The 16692-nt window shown below is 39.5% G+C and overlaps 1 protein-coding gene across 1 annotated transcript; it reads left to right on the forward strand.

The window, feature by feature from the left end:
* The first annotated feature begins 1901 nt into the window (after window positions 1–1901).
* On the forward strand, window positions 1902–15714 carry gabrg1 (gamma-aminobutyric acid type A receptor subunit gamma1). The gene is made up of 9 exons (XM_042500653.1): window positions 1902–1978; window positions 7470–7630; window positions 9575–9642; window positions 10704–10924; window positions 11210–11292; window positions 12736–12873; window positions 13846–13998; window positions 14309–14511; window positions 15436–15714. The coding sequence occupies exons 1-9, from the start codon at window positions 1902–1904 to the stop codon at window positions 15712–15714; spliced, it is 1383 nt and encodes a 460-aa protein (XP_042356587.1).
* Window positions 15715–16692: the final 978 nt, after the last annotated feature.

Raw genomic sequence — 16692 nt, forward strand, 5'->3', positions numbered from 1 at the left:
TGAGAGTATTTTTTATTTTTAATAAATCGTTTTGTTTGATACTTTTGTCTCTCAAGTCGTGCATTTGGGTTCTTGTCCAAGTTCGGTCTTGTCAAGCTTTCTCTTAATATTGTGTTGCAAACTTAAAATTATTTTCAGATTTTCCACCAAAAGTCATTTATTCATTCACTGATTGTTCTTGGCAGGATTTCAATTTTTGGTCACACAATTATGGGTCTTGTTTATCCAAAATTATTAGCTTTTCACTGTTCAGATCAAACATATTTTACTACTTGTTTAGGAGCTACGCAATATCTGCATGAAAATTTCACTTCGCAGGACAGCAAAAAAGTATTCATGTATTTATTTTTGACATTTTGTTTGTTTGGTTTCACTTCACAGCAGCCATCATACAATCATCTACAATTAAGTAATTTTTCGTTTTTAAAACTCTGTCATTGCAGGTATTCTCTGCCAGCCTTGCCTTTTCTACTGCCCTGCTCTTGTTCTCTAAAATGGATCCCAACACGTCACACAGTGCTACTATATCAGTGACCTCTGCGTCTACTTATGACGTTTTAGGAATCCAATTGTGTCAGCTGTTTACGTTCCAGGAGGCTGTTACCACGATATCAACAAATGCACATGGTGGGATGAAGCAGCATGATCCTTATGTTTACACAACAGCACATGTCAACCTATCCGGACTGTCACGATGGTTAAGATTTGGCAGCAAAGTCCTGGATGGTTGGGTTTAGGCAAAAGTGGCACATGGTAAGGTGTAAAAAAAATAATTAAAAAATCACATCCACACAGGAAGTGAACTCCCAACTCCCACATGACAGTCCATTATTTGTGGGACCAATCCACCTCCCAACCCTACCACTACCCTGGCTCTATAAGTGCACTTATGCACCTCACATTATATCATTACTGTTAGCATTATAACCTCATGCTGTCCTTTAGCATTTGATGCACACAACCAGTTACATCTGGCCACGCTGTCAAGTGACTCCACCACTGACAGAGCAGGAGCTCTCAGGAGCAGCTTGGACAAACAATGGGGTGGGATTTCATGTGACAAATCATTACTGGTTCATACGGTTACTGTATAGTAAGTATTTGGTGGCAACACAGTTTTCGTGACAACCATACCCAGTCTCTCCTAGATAAAGTTAAAAATTGTGCAGTTTTTCTCTATTTTCCCCTGTGTGTAGAGGCGAAAGGAGAGGCTGTGAAATAGAATTTAAAAGTTTACAGCCTCAAAAAATGTTTATAAGCTAGTAAATACACTCCTACATGAACAGTTGCCAAAAAATGACAACATCAAAAAAAAAAAAAAAAAAAAGATGACATTCGTTGGTTGGGGATTTGGTGAGGGGCTATGACCTTGAGCAAGGCACTGAATCCAAACTCCAACTGTTGAAGCTCTGTGAGGCTGACAGTCTGTGGTTTTCTGTCCAGTGGTCACCGGCACTCTGCATGATGTGGCTCTGCACAGAGGCTCCTGCACTGTAAATGATTTACACTGCAGCTGATGTGAATGTAAAGCACGCTTCATTTACATACCGTTTCCCTTCAGATCAGCGTGAACAATAGCGCATAACAATAGAAATGTGGAGCCTGAGCTCCGTGAGAGGAGCTCCGTGTGTGTGATACAGCAGTGAGCGCATGCAGCGTGTGTGAGAACCCAGCAGCAGCCTGTTAGCGGCACTGCAGATGGACTAAAGCAGAGTCAGCTCCCCGGCAGCAGCCTCGCTCACTCTGCCACATCCTCCCCCTCCTCACACACACCATGGACGCATCTCACACACCCGACCGTCGCTACTATTAAACCCCATCAGCTGCATCTAGACGCGATCGAAAACTCCCATTTTGCTATCGGACACTGTTGTTTTTTTGTTTTTTTTTTCTCCCACAGAATGAAGCGGCTGTTTGTCAGAGCTGTGCAGGACAAAGCCATGAACCCCTGGTTGCTTCTGGCTCTCCTTGGACTCTGGTAAGTGTGCATGGATGTGAGGGAGCAGGGCTGTCTCCATCATGAGGAGAGGAGCTTTGTGAGGGGAAATGGTTGCAGATGTGGCCGCCTCCTCATGTCTTTGCCCTCGACGGGAGTCGCTGTGTTGTACCTGTGATCACAGGACAGCGGGTCATTGTGTGAGCCGGGGCCTTACAGGAACATGTTTGATCATCTGCCATGTCGGGAAATGCTGTGAAAACGAACCAACCTTGAGCCATATGTGTGCGTTTTCCGAAATGTGAGTGCATCGGAGTGCATTCTGAGGACAAAAACAGTGTGGCTTTATCACACCTGCATGCTGAGTTTTGTAGTTTTTATTCATACTGTCAGCCCTTATCTGTCTTCCAGCAGCAGAATGTTTTGTGAGCTATTGATGGCCGGATGATGGATGATTTTGTTCCTTGGAAGGCATCACTTAGCTGAGCCCCGGAGGGAGACCTGTGTCAGCTGGTCACAGAGGTGTAAATTGTGTCCAACAGTCAGGGCAGGCCTGCTTCTCCAGCTGAAAAAAAAGTGAAAATGTGAGGTAGAACTGCTGATCCGCTGAGTAGACATGTCTTTATTCAAAACATCATTCTGAATATTAGATTGTCACTTCTTTGAGGTGAGGTAGGCTAATGCACAATACACATCTGGAGCCTGAAAGGTATTGAGACTTATGAACGTCAGATAAAATAAAAATAACAATAGATGCTTAACCTTTTAAAACCAGGAGGAAATTTCTATGTGCTTCCCTCAGACACCCTTCACAATTTCATGTTTTCAAGTCTCACACCTATAAGATCTGAGGAAATGGGTGTGACCCCAGCCCCCCCCCCCCCAAAAAAAAAAGGAAAAAAAAACAAAAAGGGAAGAAATATTCCACAAAATGCAAGAAATCAGTAGATTTTGATTTTTTTTAAGCTTGAGAAAAATGTCTCGGGGGAAATATAATTATCTAAATGTCATATTTAAAATCATGTTACTGAATTATTACATTTTTTTTAACCCTTTCTTCTGGGTCATTTTCTTGTTTTGTTTGTTTGTTTTCAGTCAAAGACATTAACTTGATTCACATGACTTAAAATGGAGTCAGACTTGAGTCTCAATATTGATTATTTAGACTCAGCTTTAAAAAAACTTTTAAAAAATAAAATAAAAGACTCGCAACTTGACTCAATGACACGCGAATGACACCTGACTGCACTTTGACTTGAGTCTTTTGACTTGAAAATTCTTGATGCAAAGATTTACGTACTTCTTAAGATTTAAGAAGTAAGTCAGTTCAACAGTGCCACAAATGATTTCCTATGTTTTACATCAATCAAGTTTAAGGTTAACCTTAAAAAAAAAAACATGTCACAACATAAAATATCACTTAAAAGGAAGAATGGTCTTACAGAAAATGTCTTACAAATTTGGAAAGACAGAGTTATAAACACTTGCTTTCCAATATAAGATGAGTTTACAACAAGACAGGACACAAACAAACAAAATTCATTTTTTTGTGATACTGGTTAATAAAGTTATATGCTACAGTGTCTGATTTACCTTTTTTAGTTTAACTGCAGTTGTTTTAAGAAATAAGTACACATTTTAAAAAGTATTCATGATTTTTGTAAATTTTCCCTGCTTCAGATCTGATTGATGGATGAGAAAAATAGTTGCAGAGTGAAAGCAAACTTTCAGACCCAGCAGAATAAAGTTTCACTTTTAATATGCCTGATGTTCTGCTGCTCCGTCTGTGCCCAGAGTACACTCTGCACTTTGAAAGTGTGGTGAAATGAAAACCTGAACAATATATCTCAGCAGTATATCCACATCTATTTGTGGCACCAGATGTTTTAGTAGTGGTGGGCTGCAAATAAATGAATGTGTATGAAACCCTGAACTGGCAGTATTTTGGGAGTACATGGCTGAAATTACCATTCTTGAAGTCACACAGAACAACAAAAAATCGTGGTTTGTTTACTCCACACACAGTATGTGGTGTGTGCCATGCCTACTACACATCTGCCTTGGGTGATAATTTATGAAATAAGTTTCCAGATCAGTAGAACAGTGCTGTGGGATCGCTGCCACATCATTACACCAGCCACTGTTAGCGTAAAAACAGATACCTCCACCTTTCAATTTGCTGGAGAGCTCTGTGTCGTGATCCACTCACAGCTGGACGTCTGCCAGCTGCAGCACAGTCTGGGCAGATAATACAAAGGCTCCTCTGCTTTGTAGGTGTGCACATTTAACATGAATTCATGCAAACATTTCCTTCACAGAAAACTTTATTCCTTTATAAATAATTTTGTAAACATAATTAAGGGCTGCCTGTCGGGATTTGGTTATTAATATTATACAATGTGAACAGTGTGTCGGGAGACCTTTGGCTCTCTGACTTGGTGATCAGTGGTGGCTTTGTTGGTTTTTAGCTTGCCAAGCAACCACTAGAACAGATGACAGTGAAGAAAAGTCCCTGAAGAAAAACACGCTGAGACAGACCGACCTGGTGCAGAATCGGTGAATCACCATTAAAAGGCTCCAGGACTCCAGTTGAATCAACACAACGAGTCGCAGTGAGGAGATTCAGTGGAACTCTGCCTTACCAGCTTCCGCTGTGCGATTTTAAACTTCAGCTGAACTCAAGCAGCAACCAGCTCATTGCTAGAGGCAGTGGCACAGTGTTACAGTCAGCTTGAGTTCTTCTAATGGCCCCCACAGGAAAACTCTGACTGTTCTGGAGTGAACAGTGCACGAAACTCCCAACATTTAACTCGAAATGCAAAGTCAGTTTCTTTCACATTTCAATATAGGGCTTGCTGATTGCTTGTGCCTCCACCGCTCTGCCTAGTCTGCAACTCCTTTAATGAAATTTTGATATTTTTTTGGCTCCAGAGTACATCAAAACCTTGAGGTTTTGCAAAAAGGTACAAAACTTTAACTCTGAATTATATAAACCTGACAAATAGAATTAAAACAAATTATCGTCAGGTGTAGAAAGGAATCAAGAACAAGTTTTTGTCATAGAGACTACTTTAAATTACATGAATCTCTCATATGCAAATGCCAATTGAAAAATATTGAAAAGGATAATTCTGAATCTGTTGTGATTGTCCATCCCAGTTCAAAGGCAAATCTCCTGCTTCAACTTTGACCTGTTACATTTACTCTAGTTGTGTGTCCAGAGTTTGCTTGTCCAATGTGGGACTATTGGTAACATTTCAGGTCATCCCATTCCTATTATACCACTACCTTGGTTAATGGCTCCGGCATCGGATACTGATGCAAATACTTTTTGTCGGGGTATAATATTTCACCGGGCATTGTCAGTTTATAAAGCCACCGGACAGCGTCAGTTTGAATTGCCCTCGGTATTGCTATATAAAGAGCTGGAAAGTCGCTATAGGGCAGGAAGGATGTCTGGTAGATGGGTCCAACCAACCCAGAATTTCCATGTAGGAGCCTGTTGTTGATTTCCCATGTGAATGTTGAGCCAAACCATGATTTTTTGTTTCTTTTCCTAATCTAAACATGTGCTTGTGTTGAACACATAAAGTGGAGTAGAAAGTCAGCCCAGTCTCATAGAAATACATGTAATAGACACCAACTCTTAACAACATATTACTTGGTGGTGGGCACAAACTACATTCAAACTATGTGCTGGCAACACAAAAACACAAATTAAGTAAAAAAAGCGAGAAATTCCACATAAGGTGGGCTGGAGGGGTGGTGGATGGGTCAAATATATCTGGACTTTGAACCAGCAGACCAATGTTTGTGTCTTGCATGAAACTTAGACCATTTGTAATCAACTTCATACATTTTTTGTGAAATGGTGTTGGAAGTTCTGTTGTACAACAAAATCAGAATGAATGTTGTTGGTTGTATGTTAGAGGGCATTTGATGTTTGGACAGACACAGACAGATTAGCAGTCAACTCTACTATCCTTCAGCCCTAATGCTGGTGAGGGAGGAGAAAAAAATACCCTAAATGTAAATGATACTAAATAAAACTGCAGAAAAGCTTTTTTTTTTTTTAATTTGTGATTCCCATTCAGTTGAAATTGACCTGATGAACATGGTTTAGCAGTGAAGCCTTGCACAGTATGATTTCTGTACCAAGGTTTATTTCTGCTGCACAGGGTTATTATACCATGTCCTTGGCATTAGAAGTCATCTAGGAAAGGGTAACCTCACAGCCTGGGCTGAACGCCAAGTCCTCGGGTCTCTTTACAGTATCAGGTCCATGTTCATTAACAGGAGAGCAGCGGCACACTTTGGCATAGACTGAGAGCTCAGCCATGTGTAACGGCCTGTAATAGAAACAGAAGAGCAGAGCGTCAGAAAACACATAAAACTGCCTAAGGCTCTGTTTCATTCCCAAGTTACATCCTAAAAGTGATGTTTTGCATTGGATTCACTAAGCTTTCTGCTTCTTTGAATCCACTGTATGTGACATATGCCTTATTTCCACTGCATGGTTTGGCTAAACTCAAATCACTTTTGGGACCAGGTGGTTCCCCCAGTTTCATTTAAAAATGGTGGGTTTATGCAGTGTCCCATGTCGTACTATTGACAATTCTCTCTTACCAATGAGTGGTCTGTATTATTTTAACTCCACCTTCTAGTATCGGCTCAGCTTGCTCGGAACCTCGATCAAAGTGGTACAAAAAAGGACCAGGTACTATCCACAACTTTTCTAAATGGAAAACCAAAAAAGAACACCTCCGAATGAGCGGAGCCATGTCGATAAGAGGCAGTGGAAATGGGGCTTAAGGCTCGCATTTGAGATGCCCTCAGGATTTTCCTACAATGACGATATGTTGGTTTACTTGATAAAGTTGTAAAAAAAGAAGATGATTGAAAAACAGGCTTTATATAAATTTCATGCTGATCCAAGAATAAACAGTCAGTGTTTGCAGAGACAGCTGATTTTGTTTGATGTTTGCTGAAATAAGCACAGAACAAATGCCTGCCTTATAAGCAGAATCTGACTTTCGTCCTTGGAGAGTACCATAGCCTGATATTGGTTAAAGCCGCAAAGAGGGCTATCTATACACAACATGTAGGGCTATCTATACACAACATGTCTGCTACAGTTTAAACTATGGCCCTTACAATAAAAAGGGTTATTCCAGGGGACGCGCTGTGGCCCGACTACTTCTTAAATCTGGGGACGGACAGGAGCCTTGTATTCTGAAAGAGGACAGTCCTGATTGGAATACAAGGTTTAAGGAGATCAGACAGGTAGGAAGAGGCATGTCCTTTTGGAATTTTGTAAGTCATTAGAGGCACCTCACAGTCTGATCTGAAATGGATTTTTCCATTTGGATAAAATTCTTGCAGCACCTTTCTGAACCATTTAAAGACTACTAGTACCAGCACATGTAAGGCCTAACATCATAATGTTATAATAACCCAGTCTTGATAATACAAAGGCGTGAATTAGACTGTCATCAGCCATGTTTCTTACAATGTTTCTTTTTCCTCTTCACAGTGCAGCATTTGGGCCCAGTAAACAGGAAGAAGAGGACTATGAGGATGTGCCCATAAACAAGACTTGGGTCTTATCCCCGAAGGTCTATGAGAGTGATGTGACTTTGATCCTAAACAAACTGCTGCAAGGCTACGACAACAAACTGCGGCCTGACATTGGAGGCAGGTCGAGTTCATCCTCTGGAAATGTGCTTTGTTTTAACTCTGTTACCACAAAGCAGTGCAGTGTGGGTTATTGCCTCGGCATTGCACTAAAAACGTTCATGAGATGACAGTGTCAACTGCTGATTCTGCGCTATATATAACCTTGTTCAACTAGAATCAAAGTCTTTGTACTACAAATTAAAAACTCAAGTGATGAACTTTTGAGCCTTGCCATAATGGCTGCTGTTCATCAAAAGTTACAGATGTGACTGTAAGGAACTTAGAATGTGCATAATTAGCTCAAACAGACATTTAAAGGTTCTGTGTTTCTGTGCCTGTGCATTGTCACTTTAGATATTTCACAGTTTTACACACTGCCCATCAAAACATGTACTTTGCTTAGTTGTCATGAAACTGTAGATGATCCAACTGTCAAAGATACAGAGCACCTTTAAGACTCTTACCATTTTGCCTAGATAGTTTGTTCTGTTCTACTGTGTTTGTTGTTCGATGCTCTGATTGTGAATTGCCAGCTAGTCATAGAAAACAGAATCTACAGTTTCAAGGCCATCGTACGGATGTTCATGAACACAGACTGGACTAGCAGAACACAATAAATGTTTATTAAGTGTTGTGTATAAAGATGATGGATGGATGGATGGATGGATGGATGGATGATGGATGGATGGAACATGCATTGGCAAATTGTGTGAAAAGGGATCAAATTGGTCATATGTTGCTGGAATATTTCTTTATCCCCAGAAATGTGTAGTGTTCAAAGAGTGCTGAGTCTTAGATAATGTGTTTCTGATAATAGATATATACTGTATTTAACAGCTTCTAAAGTATTGAAGTAATCAAGATTAGAACTGGGCATTAAAACAAACATTTGTTGACTCTAAGTGACACGATTGTTTCACCAACCGAATAGGTATTGTCATAGTAATATATTTATATACATTCTGGCATTTTTGCACAATTGTGTCCAAGTCTTTATGCCTTGCAGTCCTTGTACATGTCCTACCTCCCTGATAAATTATTGTTGACAGTCTGTTTTCTGCCACCAACTCCATTTCCACCAAGTATGGCTGGTTTGTAGTACCTTCAAACCAGCACATAACTAGTATGGACATGTACCTTAACTCTAGATCTGATTGCATTTCCACCATAGACAGTACTCTGAGTTGTTACTGGATAAATATAGTCAGTCACGTCACTGTTCTATTCAGCTTTTACTGTATTTCCTCTTTGAAGAACATCTGCTCATCATCAATCATCCACAGAACTATGGAGAAGAGCTGAAGTGTTTAGAGTCTCTGTCACAACTGAGCACTGAGTCCTTGTCAAGCAAGAGCGGTGATTCTCTCTTGACCAATAAATGGACCGAAGTGTTTCTAGCTCCACATTTTAGTATCAGATCAGCATGCAAGGTACCTCAACAGTGGGGTAATGAAAAGAGTGGAGTTTTTCTTAGTGACATCCACAACTTTGATGATGAAAATGCAAAAATAACCACTCTCATGTGTAACAAACTAAACTAAACTGAACCGAAGTGCTTAATGGAAACAGAGTTAAACTGCCCTGCTGCTGAGAATGGGGAGTTTTACCTCTACATTCTTTTCAGAGGGTGGCTTCAAAAGTTAGACCGAACTTAGATAAGTGACATCAGTTGGCACCAGTTTTTCAGGAAATTGACCACACTTGCAAATATCAATACAACCTGACTTAGCAAAAAAAAAGGAAAATCAACTATAACAATAGATTAAATTTGCTGACAATATTGGATGTGTACATTCAATCACCAAGCACTGTCTGGAGATTTATTTAGGGAGAAATGGGTCTTAACTTCAATAATATTGTGATGGGATATTGATTGTTGGATTTCTTTTTGGAATTAGCTAACAAACGGACAAAAGTTAATGCCGTTTATGTCAGTGCAATATGTCTTCTGTTATGTTTCAGTGAGGCCAACGGTGATTGAAACAGCTGTGTATGTCAACAGCATTGGACCAGTGGACCCCATCAATATGGTGAGACTGTGTCTTTTGATTTCTCTTTGTTTTTTTCTGTTGATATAAGGCGAATGGACCTACTGGTGTTAGGTAAACTATAGGCACAAGCAAAAATTAATGGTATTTTTACAGTCTTAGGAAGTCAACAAGAGTCATCCTCTGGGTACCATGAACATGTGCAAAATTAATGAAAATTCAGTCCATAGTGTAAAAATGTAAGTGTGAGTATAAAAGTTTATTATTTTAAAGTTTCTTGACATTGGTATTTTACTACAAGACTCTTAACTCAAGTCCAAAAATGAGTTTTTTGTTGTCCTTTTTTTGTTTGTTCCAGAGCTTTTAACCTCTATCCACTGAGATGCAATTAAGAGTGCCAGACAAAGCTAGTCAGTAGACCTTGATTTTAGATTTTATTATGTGTCAAGTTTCATGGCTATCCAAACAATAGTTGTGGAGACACTCTCAAAAAAAAGTAGTGCTTTTCTAAAGATAAGAAGTCCTCACTAGTAACCAGTCATTCGGGTTCATTGTTTCGGAACCAAGAATATACATAATATATTTCACTGAATTATGTCTGAATTCTAAATTCATCAGATTTTTATGGCAATCTATTCAATCCAATAAAACATAAAACCCTCGTCTCTAAGCCTATTAGTTATAAGCTATTGTTAACAAGTGGCTAAATGGGACTACAGAACGTCATTACGCTGAACATCGCTTTATAGCCTCTTTATGGTGACAACACTGTAATTCTGGCAAATGCATTTAGGCTTAAAAACAATCATAACAGCAGTTTTCAGTGGTTATCTTGCTGAGCAAAACGTGTAAGTATCATAAACATTTGTCTGCCACAGAGCATATTTTCTGCACAAATCCAAAATCCAGTGAAGAAATCTCATTGGCTTTTTGTCCAAGGAACAAGGGTATTGCTAACTTCCAGGTTGGCCTAAAACAAAAATGCCATCCCTGCAACACCAGTTACTCTTGAACTCTTAATACTACCATTTAGATATCTTTTTGTATATTGTTGTTGTTTTTTAAATAGCTGTCTTTGGATGCTTTTCCTAACTCTGTTGCAGGAATACACTATCGACATCTTCTTTGCCCAGACGTGGTATGACAGCCGACTTAAGTTCAACAGCTCAATGAAGCTGCTAATGCTTAACAGTAACATGGTAGGCAAAATTTGGATTCCCGACACATTCTTCAGGAATTCCCGCAAATCAGACGCCCATTGGATCACCACTCCCAACCGCCTCCTGAGACTGTGGAGCAATGGGAGAGTCATGTACACACTGAGGTAAGACAGTTATGCAGCCAGTTTGGTAACATTTTTGGAAGCCATTTTTTATGTTAAATTATCAACTGTTTGTTGTTTGTGCAGCTTTAGTGTATGCATCTGTTTTTTTATCATGTAGTTCTCTTTTAGGTGTCAGTCTCTTTAGGTGTGATTTAATGGTCTGTTTTCTGCATTTGTTGGTGTAATTACAGAGAAAATTTACATTTACTGTGTTCAGTCACATATGAGAGGGAAAAAACAATGCTGAGACTTGCTTTTTCTCTGTCACAATTCTGTTTTTGTCAGGTTGACTATTAATGCGGAGTGTTACCTTAAGCTGCATAACTTTCCAATGGATGAGCACTCGTGTCCACTGGAGTTTTCAAGCTGTAGGTGGTCAGACGCTTCCCCCCTCTCATTTTTGAACCTGCCATCTCGACTTCCGTAACATGCCCAGAGACAGGAGCTTCTGTGTGGGCTAGTATAGTGGCTAAGCCCTTGTTCCTTCTCCTTGCCAAAAGGCCCATCTGCTTGAGGCTGCCCTCTCTTAGCCTGTACCAATCTATCATCTGCTCCACCAGCGGAGAGAGGAGGTCACCCAGCCCCATTTTCTCTGGCAGACTTAATGAATTATACACCCTCTCCCAGTCTGATTCATGCTGTCTGTGTCATCCTTCATTCGTCTCTTGCATTGTGCTTCAGCCGCTCATGTCTTGTCGTGATTTTAATCTTCCACACTAGTGAAAAATGCAAAGACCATTTCATGGAGTTGAAAACTAATGTCAGAACCAGTACAGTCACAAAAAATCTCATCAAATGAGCACAAAACAGTGGAAATTTTATCAACAAAAACCACTGAAATGACTAAGGAGACCACACCAGAAAAAAAATTAAGTAGCTGTCATTTGTTAAAATGTCTAAAAGAACATAAATGTATCAAGCAAGCAAGTATCCTCTTGTAATTGTAGAAAAAATACTGTCTTTTTAGCAGTTACAGAAGTAGCGTGACATTGTAATACCAATGCAAAATCTTTACACAAGCAAGGTCTGATCAAAAGTCAAAGAATGTGACTTTAGTGAGGTAGAGCAATTACTTCCAGACCATATATATATAGTGCCCCAGGGATGGCGTTTTTCTGTAGTTAGCTTTATTCAAGTTCCCCCATCAAAAAAGCCTATGGGACTTTTCCATTGGACTTTGGATTATTACAGGTTTTGTTTAGCATGATGATCTTCCCATATGAACACCACTTTCAGGATTTTTGAGGCCTAAATACAGTTGCCAGAAGTAAAAAGAAAATGTTGGGCTATAAACAAACACTACAGTCGCATGATTTAACGTCCCCACTTCAACGAGGCTGTAAAGGCGTGACAACGTTCTACAGTCTACTTTGGCCACTTTTTAACAACCAATCTTTTTTAAAAAAACATAAGAGCTTCAAGGTTCACAATGGGGTATTTACTGATATAATTTATGTCATAAAAATATGTGAAAGTGTCATAAGCTTGTGTTAAAAATACACTGTACTTCTGCTAACTAAAAAAACATTCAAAAAAGACATTGGCTTTGACTTTCAGATGTGCTGAAATGCTAAGATATTTCTGGGTTTTATTACTAATTACTGGGAAACCCTAGTGCCAATTATATGTATTTGAAGACATCTTGCTCATTTGAAGAAATTTCATGAGACTGGGCAGGTCAGTTCCATCCTGAATGCTCCCCTTTGCCTTGCCATGGTACAGTGTTGCTTTCTGGTGTACTGTGCTCTGAATAACCAGTAAGCCTTCTAATTCATTTATTATTTTTCTGTGTTGGGGGATGGGTCCTGTAGATGGTTATCCCAAGAATGAGATCATGTACCGATGGCAGAGACGGGCGGTGGAGGTGGCAGACCAGCGCTACTGGAGACTCTACCAGTTTGCCTTTGTAGGATTGAGGAACACTTCTGATGTGGCGCACACCCAGTCAGGTGAGACATAACGGCCATGTCCTCTTACACATTGCGAGTGTCCACTTTTACACAAAACACTGATATGAGAAAAATTAAGACTTTCAATGAGTTTTAGTGAAAGAATGTTATCACATACAGTCATATTGTGCTGCATTTGTGTTACCATGGTTTAGACCAGTCCTTTTATCTGTGCAGTCTGATCTGTCTGTACATTTATTTTTGACAGTCAATCCATATTTAAGAAGGTACTTCACATTGAAAGTAGAAGGCTACTCTACAAGTTCAGACCTCTGCCAAAGCCAAATGCCTGATCTTACAATGTTCAAGGTGCACATGACTTCAGAACATCAACATAGCATCAAACAACAATATGTTATGTAAGGATATACTGGAGTAATGGCATCTTGAGGACTGATAAAGTCACGCTACCTCTGTTGGTGTTGTAATCAGAGCTTCTCTGTTTTTTGATTTGGCAGCCAGATGTGAGTGTATGTTAGTGCATATGAGGAGACCAGGGTAGCTGGTGCTCATACGGTATATGGTACTCTCACTGTCATCACGGTAATAGGACAACATTGACCAGGAAGCATAACGCCCATCCACCAGGGTCCCAGCCAGGTCACTCTATGTTTGTTTTTAATGCCAGAGATGAGGGCCATGTGCAGGCAATCTCGACCCAGGAATCGACTAGGAATGTCACATATTGCAAAGTGAAAAATAATTTGTGGGTCCAACCCAAATTTAGCCCATACTTCACTCTTTCATCAAGTTTTATTTGAACTGGACCTGTGGTTTTTCCATAATTCTGCTGACAAACCTCGTAATATAAAAACTGCATTCTACCCCAATCATGTCATATTAGTAAACTAAAGTGGGCCAAACAAATTATATCTTCTATTTTATCCCGCCTTTCCCAAATTCTTTGAACATCTCACTTTACCCCATGGGCTTAATTATGTCTCTATATCTACCAATTTGTTTAACTTTTAGGGGAATATGTTATCATGACGATCTTTTTTGACCTGAGTCGGAGAATGGGCTACTTCACCATCCAGACCTACATCCCCTGCAGTATGATCGTGGTCCTGTCCTGGGTCTCCTTCTGGATAAACAAGGATGCTGTGCCAGCCCGCACATCTCTAGGTTTGATTTGTTCTTATTTCATACAGTTAAAGTGCAAATATGCCTTGTTCTGTAAATCATTGTAGTGGACAGCAATCTTTGAAATATTTCAACATGAGGAAATTAGATGCTACTATTTATGAAAATGCTTAAAATTTAATTTGCCTATATGAACACCAAAAAACACCTAAATGAATTTGAATGAATGTATCCAAATTTGAATGAGGCTTTTTTAGTCATGAATTAACACTGTAGAGAAATACTTAACATTTGAAGCCAAGTTTTTAGAGGCACCCCATTAGGAATTTGTTTTGTTCAACAATCTATTTAGGTATCACCACAGTGCTAACGATGACAACTCTAAGCACCATCTCCAGGAAGTCCCTGCCTAAGGTTTCCTATGTTACGGCCATGGACCTGTTTGTCTCTGTCTGCTTCATCTTCACTTTCGCTGCCCTCATGGAGTATGGCACTCTGCATTACTTCACCAGCAACAGACAGACCAAGAAGTCTAAAGCCAACAATAACACACAGGTACATAGGCATTCATTTTATTTCTTCTTTTTTTCTGTTTGACCAACTTATTGTCACACGCTCTAAAAAGGGCTCTTCCGGAAGAATGAAGGTTCTACCCATATCCATTTCCTTTGGAGGAATCTTTTTTCAAAGAACGGGGTCTTCAAGGACTATTGACAATATGGGTGTTAGAGCAAGAAGGTATTTGGCTTTTTTGTGTTCAATTCTAGTTAGTTGTAATGATTTCATGAAATCTCCACCCTCTAAAAACCTGATTGTGAACCAGAAGAAACTTTAGGAAGCCCGAAATATCATGGTTCATCATGGGATAACATGGTTCCCTTGGCCCCAGGCTAACCTGTTAAACTTATTCATGATTAGTGGGAGAGAGATCGATAGGTATGTTGTCACTTATTATGTTGTCACAGGTTGCACTTTAAGTGAAGAAAAACCTGCTATTTTTTGGTTCCAGCTGAGAACCAAGTATTGGGGTCCTGAACCAATTTATTTTGGTTGAAATGCTCTGAACAGTTCAAATGAGGTGTGGAAACCATAATGGAACCAGTTCCATGTTGGTGGAAAAGGGGGTAAAAAAAGGTTCTTGATGGAACTATTCATTGTTCTGTGTAGAACCTCTCATAAGGCATAAAATCTTTCAAAAATGGTTCTAGGAAAAACCTTTTACATTGGATTCAACCGAAAACCTTCTAAAAGGGTTTCAGGGGAAACCTTTCTAAAAAGTTTTAATAGGAATCAAAAAGGGATCCTATGTTTTTCGTTATCACCTCTGTATCTATGAATGAAAGAATGAATGACCTCATTTTAAACCAGAAATTAAAACAACATATTGAAAAAACAGCAAAAGTAACAAGAAGGAATCAAAAGGAGTAGGTAGAAGTAAAACTTAGAAGAGTGTAGTAAAATACTTTTCTTCCAAAACAGAAAGCATCCAGCATGGTGAATATCCGACCTGGCACGTCCCTGCTGCAGATGAACAACATCGTGCCCTATCACGAAGAGGCTGACTATGCTTACGAGTGTTTGGATGGAAAAGACTGCACCAGCTTCTTCTGCTGCTTCGATGACTGCCGCTCAGGTGCCTGGCGTGAAAACAGGATGCATGTAAGGGTTTCCAAGATTGATTCTTACTCACGAATATTCTTCCCCACTGCTTTTGGCCTTTTTAATCTGGTTTATTGGATAGGTTATCTGTATCTATAAAAACAAGTACCTCAAAAAAGGACGACTGGAGTTTGACATCTGCAAGCATTTCATAGTAGCACATCTGCTCTTGTAGCATTTGGAAATAATAGCTTCTTAGCATTTTAGAAAGTAAATTAAATCTAAAGACAAAATGACAGTGCCTTGTTTTTATCTGTGCTAGGAATAAGGCATGGAAAATGAGTGATGGCAACTATGTTTCTCAGTCTGCCCAACACCTCACTCCAGAGCAAGACAGATCAACAACTACTGATTAATATGCCATCAAGTATAGTATGGACAGTCATTGTCCCGAGTCAATAACCCCTAATGATTACGGTGACACGTTGACCTTTTTATCTAGAACCAAATTACATGAAATGACAAAGCTTTTAAATAGCTCTGCTTAAAGGCTGAATTTCCATGAATTATTTCTGAACATTTATGGTAGCCAGGGGAGTGATCCCACTCTTTATGACCCTTAACTCTAAGATGACCCTGAGATACTTGAGGTCCTTCCCTTGTGGCTCTGACCAACCCAAAGAGGGCAATGCACTGTTTCCTGCAAAGTCAGCACAGCAGACTGTCTAGTAAATAATAAGTCCTTGGCCTTGTGCATATGCCAATTTTGCTGGTGTTTGTAATTGCACCATTAAAACACAGATATTTACATTAAGGCCAACAACTGTAGGTAACCTAAATAACTCTATATGGCTAAACAAAGTTTGTCCTTTGACAGTAAAAGTGCTTCATAATATTGGCTAACCCACATACACCCGCCTACATAATTTTTCTTTAGTGTATCTTTTACAGGTAAAATAATCCCTATTTCGAATCAGGAGTGTAGTGCTGCCCAGCTGTCTTTTTTTTCCAAGTGAGGAAATACAACATACGCAGTTCAGAGATTCTGGTTAAAATTAAGGTGCGTTGATTGGTTAGCAATGATGACACAAGCTTTGAGTAACATGCAAGAAAACATTCCACCTTAAAAGAAAACCT

The sequence above is a fragment of the Plectropomus leopardus genome, chromosome 14, assembly GCF_008729295.1.
Source record: "Plectropomus leopardus isolate mb chromosome 14, YSFRI_Pleo_2.0, whole genome shotgun sequence".
NCBI lineage: Eukaryota > Metazoa > Chordata > Actinopteri > Perciformes > Serranidae > Plectropomus > Plectropomus leopardus.